At 38.7% G+C, this 25,019-nt stretch overlaps 1 protein-coding gene and 1 long non-coding RNA gene across 7 annotated transcripts in view; both read right to left on the minus strand.

Moving 5' to 3' along the window:
* LOC136840101 (uncharacterized) overlaps window positions 1-3,035 on the minus strand; it is an 86,741-nt gene extending 83,706 nt beyond the window's left edge. Inside the window, exon 1 of the long non-coding RNA XR_010853530.1 lies at window positions 2,564-3,035. This is a non-coding gene — a long non-coding RNA (uncharacterized lncRNA). The remainder of the gene's footprint in view (window positions 1-2,563) is intronic.
* A 148-nt stretch (window positions 3,036-3,183) lies between these two features.
* The window catches only part of LOC136840104 (U-scoloptoxin(01)-Er1a-like), an 85,886-nt gene continuing 64,050 nt past the window's right edge, over window positions 3,184-25,019 (minus strand). For 3 of the 6 annotated variants that reach the window (XM_067106494.1, XM_067106492.1, XM_067106495.1), the window contains exons 2-6: window positions 23,956-23,992; window positions 9,016-9,083; window positions 7,095-7,141; window positions 6,416-6,639; window positions 3,184-5,105 (exon numbers count right to left, since the gene is read on the minus strand). In XM_067106494.1, coding sequence (XP_066962595.1) covers window positions 5,057-5,105; window positions 6,416-6,639; window positions 7,095-7,141; window positions 9,016-9,055 — 360 coding nt within the window. In that variant the 5' untranslated portion in view covers window positions 9,056-9,083; window positions 23,956-23,992 and the 3' untranslated portion in view covers window positions 3,184-5,056. Of the gene's footprint in view, window positions 5,106-6,415; window positions 6,640-7,094; window positions 7,814-9,015; window positions 9,084-23,955; window positions 23,993-25,019 lie in introns of all 6 variants that reach the window. The other 3 variants (XM_067106496.1, XM_067106491.1, XR_010853533.1) reach the window with 2 other exon arrangements.

Below are 25,019 nucleotides of genomic sequence, written 5' to 3' on the forward strand. Positions count from 1 at the left end.
TGAAAATTACCAGAAATATTAACCTGGAGCTTTTCACTCGAATCGTAGACAAAATACCCCGTAAGTGGGTAGTGCCATCAGTGCACCTCGTCGGGTGAGCTGTAGGCATTACTAAAGGTTCTTTGCAGCGTCCCTTCGGCACCTAGCTGCAACCCCTTTCATTTCTTTAACTGTACCTCCATTCATATTATCTTTCTTCCATCTTGCTATCCACCCTCTCCTAACAATTATTTCATAATAATGCAACTGCGAGGTTTTCCTCCAGTTACACCTTTCAGACCTACTTATTCTCAGTTTCCTTTCCAGCGCTGAATGACTTCACAGATCCCAGTGCTTGGCCTCTGGCCCAAACTCTATATTCCATTCCATTCCGTAGACAAAATAACAGCTGGGAATGTTCCTATGTTCCCGCGTCTGTTTACACGACAAGACAAAGACGCAGCAACAGGTGACGCGCGGATGGGGATCCGGATTCAACTTTTGATTGACTGCAGGGCGTTATCACGATGGAGAGTGCTTGAATTCTGGCAAGGCAATTTCCATTCCATGATCTGAACTCTTTTGTTCCACTCGCTTCTCATCCTGATCTCATCTGACTTTCAAGAGGTCAAGCATTTTTTTTTTGTTTGAGAATTATGATGACGATGACAATGCAGGAGTCTCGACATTTTCTTATGAGAAAAAGGGTACAGATTTAAACCATGTAGTCTTACATTCGTCAACTTGTATCTATCTCTGCAATATATATATATATATACATATACATATATATACAATATATATATACGTAAAATGAATATGTATATACTGTATAATCATAAAATGAACGTGCCTTTCATCCTAAGTGAATTATCAACTGGTAACTGATATACTGTAATGTAGTGGGTCGCAGAGTGGAAAGAGCGTGGGCTAGCGACCTCATATATAAAAAAACACAGAGCAGATAACCAAAAGTTGGTGGGTAGGGTAGATGCCAGTCATACCTAATCTTTCATGAAGTTAATCCAGTCAACTATCTTAGTATGCTCAATGAAGAAAAAATAAACACCTCATTATCACCATTAAGTTAGGAGACACGACCTACAAAAGACAATCGTTGAAATACAAATAAATATAATGAGACGTTCCCTCACGATTTCTCTTTTTCCTGTCCTGTGGATCCTTATGCCCAACTGCTACCGCGCTCTCTACCACCTAACCTGTTATTGACAGTCACATGCTTCGTTTTGATCTTTGGCTACGGTAACAATTATCGTCTTTGCGAGTATGTATTCGTTAAGTGTCACCAATTAAGACTTTCAGCCCAATGGAAAGAGCAACTTCGAATACAAAACCTCGTTAGCTTAACGACCTGGGATACAGCCGAGCAATAAGTTTTCCCCCGAAAACCTGAATGAGTAAAAATGCAAATTCATTATCAAGCAATGCCACCTAAGGTATTCAAACACGTGTAATTAAACGCGTCTGTTCCCACTTCATTCTAATTAGTTTTCTGCCTCTCATTAGTGAACGGCACGCATGAAGAACGGCGGTTAAGAGACCCAACTTTCGTTCGCAGATTCGAGACCATATCATTTGCAATTCAAGTCAGGAATGAATCTGGAACAGTCAGATTTATTGCAGTGTCATGTTCACTTAGGCTGCACACTCCGTAATTCTACGAAAGTACTCCGCACGGAGATATCGTTTAATAATCAATCTTTTTTTTACTGAACAATAAAGAAATGGGTGTATATAACGCAGTACAGGTGAGAGAATTTGAGAAATTTACCGACATAATAAGAGATGTTTACCGTCTTTTGTTTATGCTCGTACGTTCATCACTGAGGGGCTAGTACTAAACACGGCGCCCGGCGGAGCTTTTCTACAGAATTACCGCCAAGGTTAGAATAGTTGCTAGGCTATTCGTATTCACAACGGTCATACATGCTGGGATCATGCGGTGTTCATAGCGGTAAGGTGTCTGCATTTCCTTCGGTATGCATGTTTACCATGAATTAAATTCATTATGCCATTTTGATTAATAACGGCCTTTCATTTTGTACTCCGCATGTCTCATAATCTTATCAGCCTATGTGTGAAGGGATTGAAAATATCGGCTTATTTCATTACATGAAAGTAATTACAATGCATAAGGAAAATTAGAACTTGTAAAATGACTGGACCTTGGGCCGCGAAAGCATTTGACACTACTGCAAAAACGCGAAGATACTGCCTCTGGATCCAATGCGATTACCTATAGGCCTATTATGTAGGAGTACATGAGCTGGCTAAAAAGGTAGCCTATATTTACTATCGATGAATGACTAATTGGATCACAATAACCAATATCAAAACCAAATTTCAAGTGGTCTATCCACAGCAATCATCAGCTGCACAGAACTGAACAGCTGAATTAAGGGTCTTAAAATGCTCTCATGAAAAGCAGGGACTTTAGGCTATTTCGCCGTTTTTTTTTATATTTAGATCCTTTTTCTCGTACTACAGTCTACCTCTCTATCCCCTACTCAAGTTACTCTCTAGGATCTACAGCATGAATGAATATGTTCTGCTCAATACTTACCTTTTTTCCCCCATTTTCCTTCCTAGTATTTCTTCAAATAAGACGCGACTCACGCCTAGGTCTATCTCACTTAGGCTAGCCTGTAGCTGGCAAGCGCCGTAAGGTCCAGAGGAGTTTCCAACTTTTCCCTCTCTCCTTGTTCTTTAAATATCTAGGTTAACTTTCCTACACAAATCAGAGGCTTACGGGCTGCAGGTATGTACAATGCACTTGATGGCATAAAGGCAGGTTACTTTAGGCTAACATTTTCGTATTTACGAATCTGCCATTATGGAATGGGGTCTTCCCTTAACTTGGCTCCTCTGGTAATCTGGTTTAGGTCCAACCTATCTTCCCCAAGTCACTTCATTTCATCACGCCTGCAATTTCAAATGTTCCGTGACACGGTTTCCTTATGATAACACCAATTGCAGCGGCCAGAATACAAACAATCGTAGAGTTCACTAAACGTTATCCACCACTGTTTCAGTTACACTAACGATCTCCTTCCGAATCCGAAATTCCGATTTTCACTGGATTCGTTCGCTGTGTTCCAGAGAAGATATAAACTGCATTCTTTACCCTTTTGCTTATTTTATGCAACATTACTCATTCTAATTGGGTGCAAAGAAAAGACATTCTATATTTTAATTTTTTATTTTACAAAAACAGCATTCTAGACTCTCACAACATACGCACAAACAGTTTAGATAGTAATGCAAAGTACCGGGCATGCTCTGCACGCCCGCTGGTCGTTCTTTACGCATTGTTGGCTCTTCGCTCCTTCTCGGTGTATTGATAATTTAAAATGTTTACCTGGTCTCGTTCTCTACGCAACGATTCTACCCACTAAGTCTAATTCTAAGATACTGGCTAAGATTTCAGGCTTGACGAAATTACGTCGTCAGGTAGAGTGTGACTTTTGGAAATTTGTTTCTCTGTTCACGTTTCTAGAGAAGGGGAAGAGGGAAAATGCGTAAAGAACGGCGCACTTCTAGTTTAAAATTCTCCTTAAATTGTATGTTATTTTTAACCATATCAGTTGTACTCGTTCCTTTTGGCTTGTCAACTCAAGCTTAATTTCTCTCTTACATCAGATTTTATCAGTGCAATATTTACAACACAAATACAGATTTTGCTGTTTTTGACGTGGCAATACGGGGTAATTGCATTGTTGATTATTGATTACTATTATAAACTGGCTTAGGTATTAAAAAAAGTGTGGGATTAATGATTAAAAAGAAAAAATGGTGGTTTTTATTTTAACAGACAGCAACTTTTAAGAACACAGAATAAGTATAATGATGATCACAAAATACATACAATAATTTCTTTCATTTAATTCGCATTCACTCACCATTCATGCAGACCTTGAATACACAGAATTTACGAATCGAATGATACACATCTTCCAAGCAATGATGATTAATTTTTCTTAACTAAAAACTAGTTGGCTCTGTACACATGGAAAGGTGTATGATGGTGGCGCCCAGAGACCAGCTCTAGCAGCAATACAGGATCCCCGAGGAGCCAAGGACTGGCCAGAAATATATATATAAAATTGCATTCTCTGCTTCGTCTTGTGTTTGTTTTTCAAGCGTGTTTTCTTTGAAAGGAGCGAATATAAAAACGTCCTGGGAGAGACCTTCAGCCAGCCGAGGTCTCTCGCTCTCCCTAATCTCTTGCAAAGCCTGTCTTTACAAAGCCTAGAATTTCCCTTGAGGAGTTTCCTCCGAGACACGGGTGCCATCCAGTGGCCGAGCCATCACCTCCGTCCTCGCTTCGTAGATGAAAACCAGTTCGTCTGAAGCATACTATTTATAATAACAAATGAATCACAAAAGGAGGTGAACGTGTGTCTGGATATGTTCATGTTTATATACATAAATGTATGATTATGACATCGTTTACTTAAGCCGTGGCAATTCGGGGATCCTGGAGGGTATCTATTTTATGACTTCCCACGCAAGGATGGAAAAACCAGTGCTGAGTAGCCGCTTTATGTACAGATTGAAATGCTGTTTCCCAGTAACGCAGGAGGCCCTGTAGTAAGCATAAATTACCTACGAAGGAGGCCGGCCCTGTAGTAAGCATATATCACCTACGCAGGAGGCCTTGTAGTAAGCATAAATAACCAGAGGGAATTAAATGCTTCTTAAAAGGTACGCCTTCCAAAGGGAAGTGGCATAAGGTCACTTCCCTCTCCTGCCCAAAAAGGTATCTCCTAATCACTTAAAAGTAACTTTTGACACACCAAAAAAAAACTCCTAGAACAGAGCAACACTGAAACGAATAATAATGACTATTACAAAGAAACAAATGCAAAATCCCAATAACAGAGGAAGAGAGAGAGAGAAAGAAATAGATTCTGAATCTTAGTGTGACAGAGGGAATCCTTCAAGAACATTAATAACATCCTTCCTGGGTTACGAACAGCATTCCTTAGATTGACGAGGAATCACAGTCAAATATGTGGGTGGGGGTTGGACTCGGCGGTCATCAACGGGGGCGGCCTTAGAATTTGGGTGGGTCGGTGACGTAGGTCAGTTCATTAAGGTAGAACCTGTGAAAGGATAAAAGGAGAGTTAATGAGAGAAAACGGTATGCTAATGTACAGTTAAAGAGAGAAAATGGTTTGCTAATGTACAGAAAAATAATACAAACATCAGGGATTCTTGTGAAAAAAAATTTAATGCTCTAAATATTCCAACACATGTCCCTTAAATTTGTTTAAACTACAAAAGTAATAATTTGATTCTGGTGTTTTCATTGTAGCTGGGCTTTCTCATAATTAATCCTCTAAACTGGGTGGAACTGTACCACTATTTCGTATATTATCGCCAGAAAATGACAGATTTGTACAGTCACAGTTGCCAGGGCGGAGTCGCGATTTCTGCTTCGACCATTATTAGGTGAAGAAGCGCTATCAAAGACCGTAGAATTTTGTCCAGATACTTTTCAAAATGAAAAGGAAATTTTAAAAATGTATACCAAAAATAATCAGAAAGAAAATTCAGCATTTTTAAGGGCAAAAGAATGTTTGATCGAGTTCTATCTAACCATTAGGGTGCCTGTTGAAACGAAGTCCAAAAAGTCAAAATTGATCATTTGTGAAGTTCTCAATTTAGTTCTCAATACAGTGCTGAGGGAGATTACTGTAAGAGTTTTCTGGAATTACATTCAAAAACCCAAAATCGAAGGTTGTTTGAAAAGAAGAGACTGGTTGCACAGTATGGCTGGTTATTTCCTTCAAGATGATTTGCCAATACCAGGACAAAAGCCTTTTATACAAATTGTCTGTAATTTAAAGAGCTGTTTCCACGTGGTCCATGCGGTATGAAAAATCATTTGTCCAAAACAGATTTGCAATGCAGCAGATTAACTAGTACAGTCCAGCCATAAGAGCAACCAGTTTTACTACTGGTACCCTTGGGAGTTCTTCCTTGTCCTTGCTGGCTTTAGGACTCAACATTAACAAGCTACCTCAAAACTTGAACCTAATTTCATCATATCCCAAACCTCAGGTGCTTCAGGAGCTTAATCAGCGCTTGACAGTTTGGAACTTTATTTTTCCAGGCAGCTCTTTGGCTTCTGTGTAAGAACTTTTCATGTGTAAAAAACTCAGCAGCTTCAGGAATTTGATCAGTGCTTGACAGTCTTGGAACTTACTGTACTTTTCCTAGGCAACTCTTACTTAGCTGTACTCAGCTACACCTCATGTGTTGATCTGCAGTAGCTTTAGGAGCTCAAATCAGTCTTTTATATTCTTGGAACTTACTTTAAATAAGCATCTGGTATTCCCAAGCCTCCAAAGGCTTACAGAACTTGTAACCCACTTCTTAAAACACCAACCCTGAGCAGATTAGCACTCACCAGTTCTGAGCAGCGGAGCAGTCGAAGTTGTACTGCCAATCGCAGATGCGGTACTCCTGGTTGAAAGCTGTGTCGTTGGCGCACATGTATGGGATGCGGCGTCCGTCTTCGTCGCACATGTGGAAGAGCTGGCAGTTGAACTCCTGGTCAGCGTAGAATCCCACAGGCCGGTTGGTGCAGTCAAAAGTGAAGGTGACGTTGGGGAACTCTTCCCACCTCTTGGACTGGAGGATGAAAGAAATGTTGGGGAAGAAAGGAATAGGTTAGGTGGTCTTCAGGAATGATCCTGATTCATGGATGCACAAGATATTCTACGGTGTTGCTGTTGGTTGTTTTGCTGACCTTATTCATCAATCATCTGTCACAATGCTGGGGTTAGGTTAACAGGAAGCTTTATGAGCACGGTTTAAAAAAGAAACTATTGGCTGTGTAGGTTTAAGTGTTGTTAAATGCACATGCATTCTGTAATACAAGCTTCTTACATTCCATGTAACAATATATATATATATATATATATATATATATATATATATATATATATATATATATATATATATATATATATATATATATATGTATATATACATATACATACATGAGATGTAAGTGATTTATTTATTTTCATTTTAAATTTCATTGAAAGAGAACAAGAGAAAAATATTTCTGAATAATGACTTACTCGATGTAAAGCAGGATGGGATGGCGCCGAGTAGACGATGGTTACGGCTGCAAAAGGAAAGACCGAAATTCATTAGACGCAGAACAAGAAGAGGTATTCAAGTATTCATCACGTAATGGGTTCCTTATTGATAAACACTTAAGCTACGATCTTTTAAAAGCTGCTAATCGCATTTATGAGAAGCATTACTTTCCTAGTCATTATATGATAATATTTAGGCTCAAACTGGTTAATAATTTTTTTTACAGACAAATTCTTTTATTCATAAGCATCATATGGAGTTGTTAGTAAAGAATATATATCATTGGCATGCATGTCCGCAGAGTCAGTTGCAGTCTCGAAGGAAGGTCTTTTTAGTAAGCAAAAAAAAAAAAAAAAATAAAAAAAAATAAAGACGAATAAAGGAGAAAGAGTCGAAAGCAAAAGAAGTCATGAAGCAACAACAGTAATGTAAAAAAAATCCTTATGTTTTTTTTCTTTTATCCTTTCTGTGAGACAAATGTCAGTGGTTGTTGTTGTAGTTGTTGTTGTTGTTGTTGTTGTTGTTGTGGTTGTAAATATGTCGGTGAGACTCCTCATCCGAGAACCGTCTCTCCCCGGTCCCTGTCTGGTACGTGTCCCGGTCTCGTTCTGTCCAGGGTAGTGTGTTTATTTTGCTACCGAGTCCCGTCGGTTCTCTGTTTACGGGTGTGTTAGTGAGACCCAATTTCTCTCTGTACCTGTGGAAACAAACAAAGGTGAAAACGAACACAAGGGAAAACAAAAGGTAGACAGGGACAGGAAAGACAAAAAAAATTAACAACAATAACATCAAGATTGTGGTTATGACATTGAACGTTCGGATCAAGGACTTGCACGGGTGTAAGAAATGAAATGATATACGTGCATACATACATACATTCATGCATATTATATATATATATATATATATATATATATATATATATATATATATATATATATATGTAATATGAAAATGAAACACTGGTTGAGAATCTGACCGGTTTCTTTTTTATTTAAGACATTTTCAGAGGATTCACCCATTCTCATTTTCCTGTGGTATATGCACAAACACACACACACACACACACACACACACACACACACACACACACATATATATATATATATATATATATATATATATATATATATATATATATATATATATATATATATATAGTCTATGAAACTACTTGAATTGACAGGTCAGGAAGACTTTTAAGATTTTAAGATTTTGAGTCTATGGCCTACTTTAAACAGAAAAAATGTTTAACAATTGAGTGATACTTATTTACTATAAGATGCAATATTTAACTCTCATTCTAAAATGATTTAGCTGATACATTTACAGTTGTTTTAAATATCCCTTGGCATTATTGACATAGGATGGACTTAGGCCTTGAGAAGATAACCAGTTAAGTGTTTGGGTATATTTTGCATCAAGTACGTGATTCAAATCTTACAATTAATATTTTATCAGACTTTGCTGTCTACTGATTAAAGGTCACTTCTACTGAATTTATCCTCTGCTTAGAATTATGAAGAAAAACAATGTTACTCAATTGGGCCATAAGCCGCGTTCTTTCTGTAGATCCACAAAAGGTGAGAAGTTTTAATAATGTACCGAAACATTTGACATGTGAATGTCAAAGTCACATCACTTTATTTTTTTTTTATTTGTGGGTGGGTTCGGGTTAGGAAACAATTTTAAAATCTTCCCCAAAAGAAAAACTTCCAAGGTGATTTATCTTGCAAACTGAAATGATATTACGTTCACAGAACATGGATTGCTATTCAGGTTAGAATACCAACGTTTAACCATTTTCTCAAAATACAACAATAAGATCTTGTTAATCTCATTAAGACCAGTCCTGACACAAACATAGTTAAATTTAAAGAAAAACAAAGGCAACCTTACCAATGCAGATGCATGAGATGACTGCGAGTTGTCTCAGCATTTTGTTGAAGAGTTTGGGATCCGAGTGTCTGTAAAAAGAAAAGAGACTCCTATTAATTCGGTGAAATTAAGATATAATGCAAATTAAACATAAAACAAGTGCAATGAATTGTTCATTTCTCTTTAAAACCACCGTCAAATGTCACCAATGAGAGGGCCGGGGTTCGAATCCCAGAGCAGAACAGAAACAACATAGGAACGTTCCATAAAAGTCCATGATACGTGTGTTGACCTGAACGATGAATAAAGGCATCTTGAAATGTTTTCTTAGCGCTGGGAATGTGGCACTAAGTGGATCTAATCACGATAAAGGGGAAAGGTAAGGGAATACACTCATACACATTGTATAAATATATATATATATATATATATATATATATATATATATATATATATATATATATATATATATATATATAGACAGATAGATAGATAGATCGATAGATAGACAGACAGACAGACATAACAGAGAATGTAAAATAAAGCGGAATTATTTATGAATATATTACATCCGTATCAAAAGAGTTAGTTTGTATATATATGGCCCAAACAATACGTGTAAAATTAAAAACTCGTCTTCCATCCCTTGTCCACTAACCAACCCCCGGCCCAAGAAAAATGAAACAAGAAACGGAGACCCGATAAAGAAAGAGAAATAAAATGAGCATAAAAATCATGACTGCGGAAGAAGGACCATCATCGAACCGGGAGGCTGAATGTAAACATCACTTTCGCTGCGGTTCATCTGACCCACAAAGCACTCCGCGAGATAAAAGCGTAAAATGTCATGACTAAGACGTCTTGTCAATAAGAACTTTTGCGCTGCGAAAGGTTATCGCCCGACTTCGGCCGAATGCCACGCATCCTGCGATTAGGTAGGCTCGTCTCAGACGCCTTCTCCCTGCAGCTACAACTGAGATTACAGATAGGGGACCAACAGCAATAAGTAGGGGGTCCCGTAGCAGACGTAGGCCCTACTTCAGCACCTAGGTCTTACTACAGACGAAGGACCTATCTAATAAATGGAGCTAGCTAAAGACGTAGGGTATACATGGGGCCTACTAAGACGGGGCTCCACATCTTACTAACCTCGTAGGACCCACATAATAAATAGATCTACTTACAGACGTAAGTGGGTCCTACTGCAGACACAGGCACCACAGCAGTATGTGGGTCTTACTATAGACACAGGACTCACACAAATGGATCTAACCACAGACGTAGGACTCACATATATGGGTCCTACTATAGAGTTACGAACCACATAACAAAAGACTCAAACTACAGACGTAGGACTCACATAAGCAAGTGGGTCCTGCCGGCCACAGACGTAGGACCTTTATAAACAAATGGGCAAGACGCCGACGAAGGACACTCACAAACAAGTGGGTCTTGCTGCGGACGCAAGACCTTTATAAACAAGCGGGTTCTGCTGCAGACACAAGACCAGCCGGGGCCCCAGTTCGATGCGATATAAAGTTAGCCGATGATGCAACTGAGGTCTGGTGGAGTCTCCTCCGCGTCTTGCACCCGAATATAGGCCAAATGTACTCCTCAGAGGTACGTACGTGGCTTGGTGGGTGTTTGTGTTGCGAAGGTTTGGCTGTGGTGAAGGGTCAGGAGAGAGAGAGAGAGAGAGAGAGAGAGAGAGAGAGAGAGAGAGAGAGAGAGAGAGAGAGCTCATTCATGGTAAAGAAAAAATATTACTCATTCATGTTAAGGGAAAAATGAAACCATACATCAAGGGAGAAAGAGAGAGAGAGAGAGAGAGAGAGAGAATTACTAGAGAGAGAGTGCTAAGGGAAAAATGAAACCATACACCAAGGAGAGAGAGAGAGAGAGAGAGAGAGAGAGAGAGAGAGAGAGAGAGAGAGAGAGAGGAAGGGGGAATTATTACTCACTCGCATTACGAGGAAAATGAAGCCATAGGCTAAGCAAAGGAAGCAAAAAATTAGGAAGTAAAAGAGCACGAGAGAAAGGAACTCAGAGGAAAGAGACAGAACAGGTGGAAAAGTAATAGTGCACAAAGGAAGATTAAGAGCAAGACGAACAGTCAATCTGATGTGAAATGAACCGGATTACTTATGATAAAATACCACAGCACTAGAGAAATAGAAAGGAAAAAGATGGCTTGGAGATATGAACGAAGGAGCAAAAGGCAAAAGAAGGAAGGAAGACGGAGGAGGAGGAGGAGGAGGAGGAGGAGGAGGAGGAGGAGGAGGAGGAGGAGGAGGAGGAGGAGGAGGAGGAGGAGAATGAGGAAGAGGTCAGCATGAACTGGACAGTAATCTCCCGCACAAAATAGGAGAGAGGGAGAAAGGGAACCTGAAAAAGGAACTGTCAGAGAGAAGGAGGAGGAGGAGGAGGAGGAGGAGGAGGGCGTGTAGAAGGGAGAAGCAATAGGGAAGGGAATTATTACATTATTATTCTGCCTCGTTCCAGACATTCGGTTTTGAGGATCTGCCTTTCATCGACATTAACCTCCTCTGCCTATGACGTCAGGCACGAATCAATATGAAATGGGGTAGGCTAAGCTTTTTTTCCCCATGACATTACCTTAGACCCATCAGAAGATACAAGCAAAACAGACTTGAAAAAGCAAAAAATGAGAAAAAGGCGAAGGACGCAGAGAGGGAGAGACCTATGAGAACGTAATAAACGATAAGAATCGATGTCCAAATACTGAAAGTGAGAGGAGTTGTTATTGGGTGAGGAAAGGGAAGGGGTTGGGAGGTTTGAGGGAGGGAGGGAGGGGTGTTAGGTAGTAAGAATGGTCAGGTGTAAGACTGGGAGGTGGGATTGGTATGGGTCGGGGTCGGGGTCGGAGAGGAGAAATGGGGAGGGGGAATCTGCCGGGTGACGGTTTGATGAGTTTTACCCGCCAGCCCTCAACAGCATCCAAAGGCTTCGGAGGCCAACAGCATTCGGCCTTCGCTAATTTCGCCGATGGATCACCGCCCCTTTTACCCGTCTGGGACGCCGAGAAAATTGGTGGATTCACCGGCCGTTCCCCTTTTTCTAATAAGTCTCTTTTCAGGCCTCGAACGACGGTAAATTGAACTTCATCACTGACTTTTGTCCCCATGAAAACTAACACTCCCGGATTTCAGTTCTCGAATGAGCCAGTGTGGGAGGAGACCGGAGCAATCAGAAACAGTGGCGGAGAGATGACTACCTGTGCAAGTGATAGTACAAGCTCGTTTTAATACGCCGGGGAGTTTTTCCATCGGATTCACCATTACATTTTTAGCTGGAAATTAAGGGTCTTACTCGGGGTTTGGCAGTGGGTTAGTAAGGGCCTGCAGTCGACCCCAATCTCGAGGGCAGGTATAAGGCCTTCATCTGATGGGCCAACCTCTGGAAGTCCTTCAAGAGAAAAAAACAAAACCGGTTGCTAATATATCGTAGGTAACAGACGAACAAACTGCTTTCCAAAACGTATTTTTTATGGAAAATGAAACCGATAAAGAGCCAGTTTTACTAGAAAAAAAAAGGATAAAAAAAATTTTCCTCTCCAGAGACGGTCGATTGTATTAATCAGCAAAGCTAAATGACCCAGACATGACACGAAATCAAACACGGTGGGTACTAGAAAAAAAAAAGGGCTAGAAAAATTGACCTGGCGAAGGTAGTGACGTAAGCTATATTTTCCTCTTTTTTTTTTCTCTTTTGGAAATGGGAGCAGGTTCCAGAGGGCTGAACTTGCAATGTGTTGAGAAAATTCTTATTCTTCAGAACATTTCCTTTTAAAAACTTTCAAGATACGGAACCCCGGCAAATATTTACTAAATTGCTGACTCATCGGTTCCCCCTCTCACTGGAGGATGATATATTTCTTGGGAACATAAAAGTTGCCAATAAACCCACTGCCTTTATTATTTATCTTCCAAGGGCTGGAATTAATTTTCATGTGGTAAGAAAGCTTTAGAAAAGAAGGCAAATGTGTAAATTAATTTAAAATTATTAAAGGTACTGCAAAAACACAGGTAACCTCAAGAATAAAGCTCAGATTCTGAGACTGAGTAGAAAAAGAATTTTCATTACAGAAAACGGAGTTTATTATAAAATTGGTATTACTGGAAAAATGAGGTTCTATTTAAACACAGCCTTCACATCATAATGAATCGAAAGGCAAGATCGAGCATAGAACACCTTTTCAAATGTTCTTTTCTGTAACTTCAGAGTTTCATGAAGAGACCAAACCATAATCATACCGATGAGTCAAGGCTTCAACCCCAAAAAAAGAGGAGAGAGAGAGAGAGAGAGAGAGAGAGAGAGAGAGAGAGAGAGAGAGAGAGAGAGAGAGAGAGAGAAGCAGTGGAAGAAATCAAGTAAAGACTCCTGCCTTCGGGGCCCCCTGGAATAGCATCAGCCAGACCGGGCTTTACCTAATCGCAAATGGCCAGTTGATCGCCGAGACGGGGATAATTTACCGCAACGAAAGTGTATGTGAACGCAACGGGTTCCTGTTCGACACGGCCCCGCGAAACTGATACCCAAAGACCCAAAGAAAGACCTCGCTGGATTCCTTGGTCCTCCATTCTTAGGCCCAGAGACGGAGCTTTTTAAAAGTCTTGGATGGAAGCAAAGGAAAATAGATAAGGTAAAAGATGATGGCCCCTGGATTGACAGGTTCCAGGTCTGGGGAATTTTGTTGATACTGTCGTGTCAGTGACGCCAGGCGTTGCGGTAACAGATAATGTTCGCGTCAATGTCTGTTCTTAGGCTCAAGGCATAGCTTTAAAAGTCTTGGATGAAAGCAAAGGAAAATAAAGTAAAAAAAAGGATGATGGCCCCTGGATTGACAGGTTCCAGGTCTGAAGAATGTTGTTGATACTGTCATCCAGTGGCCTCAGGCGTTGCGATAACAGATAACGTTCGCGTCATTGTCTGTTCTTAAGCCCAAGGCGGAGCTTTAAAAGTCTTGGCTGAAAGAAAAGGAAAACAGATAAGGAAAAGGACGATGGCCCCAAGAATGACAGGGTTCCAGGGCTGGAGAATTTTGCTGGTATGTGGAGTCAAAAGAAGTATACCTTAGTTTTACCAGACCACTGAGCTGATTAACAGGAGTCACTGACCCTTGACATTGCGACGACAGATTATGTGCACGACTGTAACATTTCAGGCAGTGTTAGAACTTTCTAGTACTAATGGAATACACAGATACACATGGCTATTTTATCAAAAAAAAAAATGCGAAAAGTTATAAGTTATCAATGGCCTCTTTACTATTCTGAGAATTGTTACAGTTATTGATTTTGAGAATATATTTTCTTTTGGTTTATTATGCTTAATTTTTTAAGAGGTAATTTTTCATCTCCGTTTATTCTTTTATCGGCATGTTGTTGTGGATATAACTGGCCTTATGCCAGCACAGGCTCTTGCACCTAAAACTGCCTGTAATTTTGTACATACGAGTACAATTTTCTGGATCCTTGCTTTACAAATTAAAAGCCTTTTAAATTTTATCTACAAAAAATTATCAATTTGAGTGTTAGTTCTACTACTATTACTACGACGAAGACTTATAATAATAATAATAATAATAATAATAATAATAATAATAATAATAATAATAATAATAATAATAATAATAAAAAGTATTAAAAAAAATCCAGTCATACATTGCTATATTAGCTATAAATTTTGAAAGCTTATAAACTTTCCCCACTTTTCCCAAAGTACCTATCTGGCCCAATCATAATAATAGGGAATAATTTTAACGAATATCAGAAAAAAAATTTTCCCTGGGGGGTTCAGTGAATTTCTAGCTAAAGGGTCATCGTGAGAAATCCCGAAGAATTCCGTTCACAAAGAGATTGTAAACTGTAGCATTTGAACTCTTCGCTAGTACAAGAGAGAAAATTATAATTTCATTTTGTATTTTCAATTGTTATTTTTGTATTTATTTATTTACTTGTTTATTCATCTATTTATTTTTCATAAAGCTGACGGTATGCCAAGGATGTGTGAAGGCTCAAATATGTGCCTGAACGTTCTGTTTGCACTTGATAAATATGCTAGTGTTATTTTTTCTGCCAGCGGAGAATCGTTCTATAGTTAATTACGCTTCTCTTCTAAGACTTTCTGTAGTTAATTACGCTTCTCTCCGAAGACTTTCTATAGTTAATCACGCTTCTCTTCTAAGACTTTCTATATTCAGTTACGCTTCTCTTCTAAGACTCTCTCTAGTTAATTACGCTTCTCTTCCAAGACTTCCTATAGTTAATTACACTTCCTTTCTTAGACTTTCTATAGTTAATTACGCTTCTCTCCTAAGACTTTCTATAGTTAATCACGCTTTTCTTCTAAGACTTTTCTATAGTTAATTACGCTTCTCTGCTAATACTTTCTATCGTTAATTACGCTTCTCTTCTGAGACTTTTAACTTTTAACACTCTGAACGTTATAGAAAATGGGAACGTTTTGCCCTCTTCTGCAAGCAAGAGAGGCAATTTTGAATACGTCGAGATACGAAGGACATTCCAGACGAATGAAGAACGGGCACAAACATATACACCCCATGGTTACATATATACACACACCCACTGTATATATATACATACATACACACACACACACACACACACACATATATATATATATATATATATATATATATATATATATATATATATATATATATATATATATATATATTTGCACACACATATATAATATAGTGTGTGTGTGTGTGTGTTTTTGTGTGTGTGGTTGCTCTCTTTACCTTACCTAGTCACGGAGAACACCCGTCTTTATTCTTAAAGTCGGACAAACCACAGATATATACACGTATAGAGGTATTATGCCTTGGGAAGACCAAACCCCAATTATAATATTACGTTTGATGTGAGTAAGGGCACACACTGAAAGCCTAAACAAGAGAGCAGATGTTGCATTCTCCTCACGAATAGGAGCCGCGCAACGAAGGAAGCCCAAGACAAAAAGAAGAAGAAGAAGAAGAAGAAGAAGAGGAGGAAGCCCTCCTCTTCTTCTCTTCTGTCGAAGGAAGCAGGAAACGCGCCTGTGGCTGGCTGACGGAGGAGGAAGAACACCACCCTGCTAAAGGAAACAGTTTCCTGTGGTTTCTCTCTCCCTCCGATGCAATAAAAGGGAACAGCAGTTTGTTTCCGCGTTAGATGCAAAATGGAAGTGTCCCCCCCCCCACCTCTCTCTTTCTCTCCCTTGCGATTTCATACAAATGAGGATCGTTTGCTGACATGCTACTCCTTACGTTGTTTTTCAAATGTAGGACCCCTCTCTCTCTCTCTCTCTCTCTCTCTCTCTCTCTCTCTCTCTCTCTCTCTGCTAAGAGGTGATATGATCAAGGGTCATTTAATGACATGTCACTCCTTACGTGGATATCCAAATGAAGGAACCCTCTCTCTCTCTCTCTCTCTCTCTCTCTCTCTCTCTCTCTCTCTGGGATTTGATATGATCTACTGACATCAAATGATATGAAGAAATCACTCTCTCTCTCTCTCTCTCTCTCTCTCTCTCTCCTGGGGTTTGACATGATCAGGGTCATCTACTGGCATGACTCTCTCTCTCTCTCTCTCTCTCTCTCTCTCTCTCTCTCTCTCTCTCTCTCCTGGGATTTGATATGATCGAGGGACATCTACTGACATGTCACTCCTTAAGTAGATCTCCATATGAAGAAATCACCTCTCTCTCTCTCTCTCTCTCTCTCTCTAAAATTATCAAAAGAGCAAGTTCAGAGGTCTATACAGGAAAATCTCTCACGGACTTAATCCACCACGCTCATCGATAATGCTCTCTCTCCCCCCTAAGCGTAGGTTTAAGAATAAGCTGACAAATATCTAAGATGCATCCCAGACCATCCAAGACTGGAAGATGCAAAATCATGCGTTAGCAACTGACATCAAAGTCTCACACTGAGGACCAACCCGAACGAATAAGGTAAGGTGGAAGGTCTCTCTCTCATCTCTCCCCGTGGGGGAAGATAATCATCCATCTCTGACATGTCACTCCTCTCTCTCTCTCTCTCTCTCATTTGTACCGTACCCAGCTGACTAGGTCACCTATGGTGTGACGTTCCGAAGTGAAGTGTTCACTTAGCAAGACCCGAGGTCTGCTCAACTGAGTGAGTGCTGCATCTATACTGGACATCACAAGACAACCAATTCTCCCCCCCAGCCCCCCTACATCCTCGTCTAATCCGCGTCCCCGAAGCCTGGATCCAGTGTTAATTCTGTCCTCTTATCTCGAGAGAGAAAGAGAGAGTCCAGTAGAATCAGGTGCATAGGGCACCACAGTTGGTCGCGGGCACAGTATAAAAAGTAGGCTCATTATTTGAGGCGCGCTTCAGTGTGGTTGGAATACGCGGCCGAGAGGCAGAAATAGTTTAGAAATTGTCTCTCCTTTGCGGCTGATATCAGGACGAGTAAACGTATTAAGGAGAGAGAGAGAGAGAGAGAGAGAGAGAGAGAGAGAGAGAGAGAGAGAGAAAGTAAAAATAATAACGACTTTATCCCACTTCAGAGAAAAAGTGGGTACCATTTTACACTGTATGAATTATTTCCGACGTAGTTTAGTTTAATGTTTGTGTTTAAAAATGTCACGGTGATGTGATAAAAATTCATATATATATATTCATTATATACGTATATATATATTTATATAAGTATGTATATATATATATATATATATATATATATATATATATATATATATATATATATATATATATATATAGAGAGAGAGAGAGAGAGAGAGAGAGAGAGAGAGAGAGAGAATGGAAGGGGTGGTTTTTCATCTCGGCTGAGGACTTTCACTGAAGGTAAAGCACCATTACATTTTACAGGTCGACATCATACATTCCTTAAATACACAATACATACATATATACATACACACATTCATACATACATGTATACATGTGCATACACGTACACACATGCACATGATTGCATGTGCGCATCAGAGAAAGACTGTAGTCTACATCTATCTACAATGTGAGACGATGAAAAATTATAAAAAAAAAAAAAAAACAACTCCGACAGTCGCACTTAATGAAGTGATAACCTCTGGATTTTTTTTTTATTTATTCTGTTTGTTATATTCTTAAGTTTCATTAATGATTAATTATTCGTATCGATCTTTTTTTTATTGTTTCAATGTAAATCACTGCGTTGCATTTCCTTTCCCTCTCCGGATATCGTCATCTTTAAAATGCTAGTAACACACACACACACACACACATATATATATACACACATATATATATATATATATATATATATATATATATATATATATATATATATATATATATATATATACATACAATGACCTACACCTCGTCTCTTATTTTTCACCTGTGGTAGTGTGTGATAAATGAGTCACGTACAAAAGTGATAATAATCATATATATATGTATATATATATATATATATATATATATATATATATATATATATATATATATATATATATATATATATATATCATGCTGAGAATTAGATAAGCTTTTATTTCTTTCCCTTAATTACAAGCCTCTTATTTTCTAAAGTGTATACATATACTCCTACATTGCATAAATCTTAAGATGTCTAGTATTACTCATATTGAAAGACCAACTAAACTGTTCCTACTGCATCCACTACCAATACTATTTCTAGTACAACTACTAGAACTGCTATTACCGCTGTTTCTACTAGAGAAAGTCAAACGTCAGGGAATGGAACTTCATGTTACCATCGTGGTCTGCTGATGACTTCCTGACTCACGTTCACGAGGTTTTGAATAAGCGACTCTCTTTCTTATGCAAGGAGTTGGAGTAATAGCTGAAGTAGTGGTACAGTAGTTGTAATGAAGTATTAAAAAAAACTACTTTCTTCCGCCCCAGCGCTTGTAAACTTTCGCTGTACAGATGAGCTTCTACCAAGAATGATGATGAAAGAAATAGGTATGATTAACTGACAAGGTCTCTTCGGTAAAACAAAGTGAAAACGGTTACTTTCTGTTTAAAGATTATATATCATAGGAGCTGAATATAACATGTCATGAGAAACACGTTACTTTCAAGTAAAAGCATTTCTATATACGTCCAGAAATGAATACAGGTGAAGAAAAAACATTTTAAGAGACATAATTATGCACATAAGGCTGCAATTATTATCTCCGCCTAATCACGGACGGGTCAGGAGGAACGGAACAAAACACGAACACGTCTCCACCACCACTGGTTCGCCTTCGCCTCGACTTCTTCGTTGTAACGGGAAAGACGGGACGGGGATACCCTTCCCTTAAAAGTTGACAGGAAGGAACCACGCCATCAGGCTCGTTAACCTTTCCCGTTTAGAGAGAACGGGGATCTGTATATCTCTTTCAGTGTGTACGGAAATGACGGGAGAAAGCAAACGCTTTGTCAGGGGATTAATGAAGGTGGCAACTGGAGAAGAAACCTGAGAGTCTAAATAAAGGACCATCATCCCTTTTAGATTGGGAAGGAGGAGGAGGAGGAGGAGGAGGAGGAGGAGGAGGAGGAGGTTTTGTATCAAGTGGTAAGAAAGGCAGGAATGGTCAGCTCTGACGGGTTTTTCAAGATTTTTTGGCAAAATGTCAAGTGCTCACGGACGAAGATGAAGTATGGCTGTAACTGTTCTAAACCAGTGATCATTTGGACCTAAGAATCTCTGCCATTCGCAAAGATATATCACTGCTTTGGTGGCGGAATATCCTCAAGAAGACAGTAGCTGAGCAGACTAAGCAACTGGCTCTCTTGTATATCTCACCGTAAAAAACGATCATAGGCTAAAATTTAAACGAGCGAAAACCAAGAACAAGAAAACAATCCTCTGCATCTTTAGCAAGGTTCGCGATACCTTCAGAACAGAAGCAAAGATCTCCTCAGGTGCAAATCAAGAGCATGCTCACAGGTCATCATTCTAGGAGGGTTACCTACAATAAGGGATGAATAATGAGGCCGAGGTGTGGCTGAACTGCAAAGGTATAAGTTAAAGGAACGAAATTATAGCCCTCGAACCCCACTGACGGGATGTTGAGTAGAAGCTGCCCTGATAATTGCGGGTGAGGAAAATATCAAGGTCGCTGAAGTTACAAAATTGAATGTTTCCCGGCCTCTTGGGTCAGCCTTGAAGGTGGCCCAGCCATTCTGCGAGGTGCAGCTTCGGAGCCACTTGGCGAAGTATCTGTCTTCAGAGTGCACATTTCAGCCAGGATTTATCGTAGGGAATAATGTATTCAAAGGGGCAAATGTTGCGCTGGTGGTGAATGTTGCAAGACCTCTGGCGAGAGTGAAGGAAGACTCCGGTAAGGAAATGCCGGTTTCCTAGGCATGTTGGTCTTAAGTGGGTCTTGCCACAGGTTAATTATCAATGGTACTGAGGACGAATGAAAATTCCTCATCCGGAACTGAGGTGCTAATATTGATTATACGGGTTTACAGATAATATCAACTGCAGATAAGTAAGGAAAACTGAAGTGTGTCTCATGGAAGGTAAACCAGGTTTATGACTGTTTAATCAAAATCAACTTAGTATAACAACGCCATGTGAGTGGGAGGAGAAGAGAAACTGGACGAAGAATCACGAACGCTAAGAGCAAAGAACAGAGAAAGAAGTCCTAGTTCGCTCTTCAAATGGCACTTTCCAATTAGAACCAATACGACCGACAGGCATGCCCCAAGATATGTAGTTATAACAGGGTATTCCCACCATTTCAATTTCACTGGGGCAATACATAATGAAAGGCGGGGTGGGGGGAGGAGTGGGGCCATTATCACAGGGGGTTCACTGTAGGGAATTGGGGGCACTATCACGGGGGTTCACTGTAGATGTGATACAAGAATCATGTGAAACTTACGCCGGAATACAATAACGGAGAATGAGTGATAATATGGCTTGAAATAAACTCACGAGTGATTACCATATGGGCTACAGAGAGGTTACAGAGAATTTTGATTTCTTCTATTTCTGATGTAATTAATTCGTGTGGGGTATATGTATAAACCTACAGGATTGTTTTGTATACTATTAAGAACTTCTGGAATTAAGTTCATATGGGCATTTATGTTATATAAATAAAAACTGTACGGATACTTGAGATATTAATGGTTCGAACTACTGGAAAATCGCATAAACAGGCACAGAAAGACCTCATCATGAAAACAAACCAAGGATATGTATGAAATTATAAACGGATTATGTATGAAATCATAAACATACCTCCCGCGTTGCCATAATTATAAAAGATAGCCTACTATTTCAAACCTTCTGTGGGTTATCCTTTATTGTCAAAAAGTCAGTATTTGTCGAAATGATTCGTTGAGGTCATCGTTCAGCTAACTTTTTAAGGAGAGAAAAATAAGCTTTAAATACTCATTCGAAGCTCAGTGATTCAATACAAGCAAGAAATAATAATGACTTTACAGGTGGTATCTTTTCACGAGAGAGAAAATTGTCGAATCTGTGCTTTTATTTTCATAATTCTGACATCTGTTGAGAGAGAGAGAGAGAGAGAGAGAGAGAGAGAGAGAGAGAGAGAATATTCTCCGATATTTTTTATACACTGCAGAAGAGGTGACTCTATACAATCTAATTTGAATTTCAACACAGTCTCGCTTGTTCGTACGTTCAATGTCCATTATCTAAGGTAGAGAGAGAGAGAGAGAGAGAGAGAGAGAGAGAGAGAGAGAGAGGATATTCTCTGTTATTTCTTATAAAATACAGAGGAGATGACTATACAATCCAATTTGGATATCAACACAATCTCGATTGTTCGTGCGTCAAATGTCCAATATCTAAGGTGGAGAGAGAGAGAGAGAGAGAGAGAGAAAGAGGATATTCTTCAATATTTTTTATACAATACAGAAGAGATGACTATACAGTCCAATTTGAATATCAACACAATCTCGCCTGTTCGTACGTCAAATATCCAATATCTAAGGGAGAGGAGAGAGAGAGAGAGAGAGAGAGAGAGAGAGAGAGAGGACGAGGACATTCTCCGATATTTTTTATACGCTACAAAAGAGACGACTCTATACAATCTAATTCAACACAATCTCGCTTGTTCGTATGTTAAACGTCCAAAATCTAAGGTGGAGAAGAAATCTTTAACCCATCTATTCCCCCACGTAAAAGTGAAGATAAAATCTAAGCCGAAGTCAGGAAAGAGAGACAAGAATCATGAGAATCGCATGACCGGATTGTGATTGGTTGCATGAGGTCAGATTGGGGTCAACTTGAAGGCAAGTGTCTGTGCCTCCAGGCACTGTTACATAATAGGGCCTACGTATTTCTCATACTATCTCTCGCTTGCACGTGTGTGAGAAAGAATGCACTCTCTCTCTCTCTCTCTCTCTCTCTCTCTCTCTATAAAACGTGCATGCACTAACCTACACATAGGCACGCATGCATGCATGCATACATACATACATACATACGTACGTACTTACACACACACACATATATATATATATATATATATATATATATATATATATATATATATATATATATATATATATATATATATATATATATAATAATGTATGTATGTATGTGTATGTGTGTGTGCGTGGAGGGGAAACTAGCAGTATATTCTCCCTCCCCTCTAATTAGGCAACGTTCTTCTTACTTATTAACTCTTTATTTTACTTGATGCATGATAGAAAAGATAATAACCCATCTTACTTCATTCCATTTTTCCTTTCCTTGATATTCACCTCTTCGATTCTCCGTAAGGAAATGGCGGTGGTCGTGATCGTACAAGACGTCTCTTGCGCAATGCCGGTATTTTTACCCCCTGTTAGGTGCGTTCACTTAGCCGCCCAGACGTGCGGAAAACCCTCCGTGATGACAGGTTATATAACCCAACGAAGACATCAAGTCAGTATTTCACTATGCCTACCGTACTACATTTTCGTAAACCCATTACTCACGGGAGAAAGGCGAGGCGGCATTTGAGAGGGAGGCTGATACATCCATTTAGGAGTCAATTAATAACCGAACTGACCTCCTTCAAAGCTATTGACATTTGGCCGGCAGAGTTGAACACCCATCAGCCCTTCTTCGTCCGAGTGACCAGATGTAGAAGACAGGCACATTTAATTCGGTCTCTCGTATGACATAACGTTTAACGAGGCCGACGGAATACAAAAGAAAAGAAAAATGACGTTAACCTCCGATTTATCGCCATATATGGAGAGACCACGATTAGGGTCCGCTGCGAGAACGATTTTCTCGTTAAAAAACGAACACATTTCGGCCTTTTTTTTTTCTTTCGGTTCTCGTCTCAGGTGACAGGATGGATGGACGAGTGTTATTAAGCGTTCGTACGGTTGAGTAAAGTTGACTACGTTTCTTTCTTTCTTTCTTTCTCATTTTCTTTCTTTCTGGTCGTCAAAACTGACCACGAACCTTCGTGTGCAAAAAGATGAATGGCGACATAATGTTGTGAAAGGGAACCGTGGTGACCTTGGATGGCACCCTCTGAATATTACGTGGAATTAGACGTAACATTTTACAGAGAGAGAGAGAGAGAGAGAGAGAGAGAGAGAGAGAGAGAGAAGTCGCTCTGTTTTTTCGTTGCCTTTGCACGTTTAAGATTAAAGCATATTATATATATATATATATATATATATATATATATATATATATATATATATATATATATATATATATATATATATATATAAATAATATATATAATATGTGTATGTATATATGTATATATACATATATATAAACACACACAAGTGTACATATATATCTATATATAATTTAATAAATAATATACATATATATATATATATATATATATATATATATATATATATATATATGTATATATATATATATATATATGTATGTATGAATGATGTATGCGTGTGTATACTGAATAAACCCTGTACATTACCACGAGCGTCTGAAATTCCTTGGGAAGAAACACCAACCTGAAAAATAAAGGAAAAATAATTAGCAACTAACCATGATTTTACGACAAAATAAATATATATATACATATATAAAAAATCTTAAAACCATAAAAAAAACCAGTTAAATGTGATAATATCTAGTCCTGTTACTGTTACGTAAGTTTAGAGTTTTCTTTTCGCCGTACGTTGTGAACCTTAACTGACTATCTTAAACCCACGTTATTGCAAGAGCTAACAACCTGTTTGTCCACTATGACAAAACATCCAAAAAGAGAGTTAGCTGGTTTAATCTGGCTGAGACCTCGAGTATTCTTCAACTCAATATAATGTCAGTATATGAATGGGAAGACGTAGGGATATTATACTCCATTTAATTACTAAAACTAAAAGAAAAAATGAGATGAAGATAAACTCAGTGTAGTCAGGATAGAATGGGAAGTAGGCCTATACTCCATTTGAATATTAAGACTAAAAGAAAAAATTAGGTGAAGATAAACTCAATGTAAAGGCAGATTAGAATGGGAAGACGTAGGTCTATGCTCCATTTAAATATTAAGACTAAAAGTAAAATATAGATGAAAATAAACTCAATGTAAGGTCAGGATAGAATGGGAAGACTTAGGCCTATACTCCACTTGAATATTAAGACTAAAAGTAAAATATAGATGAAAATAAACTCAATGTAAGGTCAGGATAGAATGGGAAGACATAGGGATATTATACTCAATTTAAATATTAAAACTAAAAATAAAAATTAGATGAAAATAAACTCAATATAAAGTCAGGATGGGTTGGGAAGATATAGGTCTATTATATTCAATTCAAATATTAAAACTAAAAGAAAATTTTTGATGAAAATAAACTCTATATAAGGTCAGGAAAGAATGGGAAGATTTAGGCCTGTTATACTCCATTTAAATACCAAGAATAAAGGAAAAAATAAATGAAAATAAAGACATTCATTTACAGAGTGGGATGAGTTACCGAGTTCCAGATTCTTTGAAATAAAAAAAAGAAGAAGAGAGAAGTAGATTCAGAGATATCA

The sequence above is a fragment of the Macrobrachium rosenbergii genome, chromosome 7 (genome assembly GCF_040412425.1).
Source record: "Macrobrachium rosenbergii isolate ZJJX-2024 chromosome 7, ASM4041242v1, whole genome shotgun sequence".
Taxonomy (NCBI): Eukaryota; Metazoa; Arthropoda; class Malacostraca; order Decapoda; family Palaemonidae; genus Macrobrachium; species Macrobrachium rosenbergii.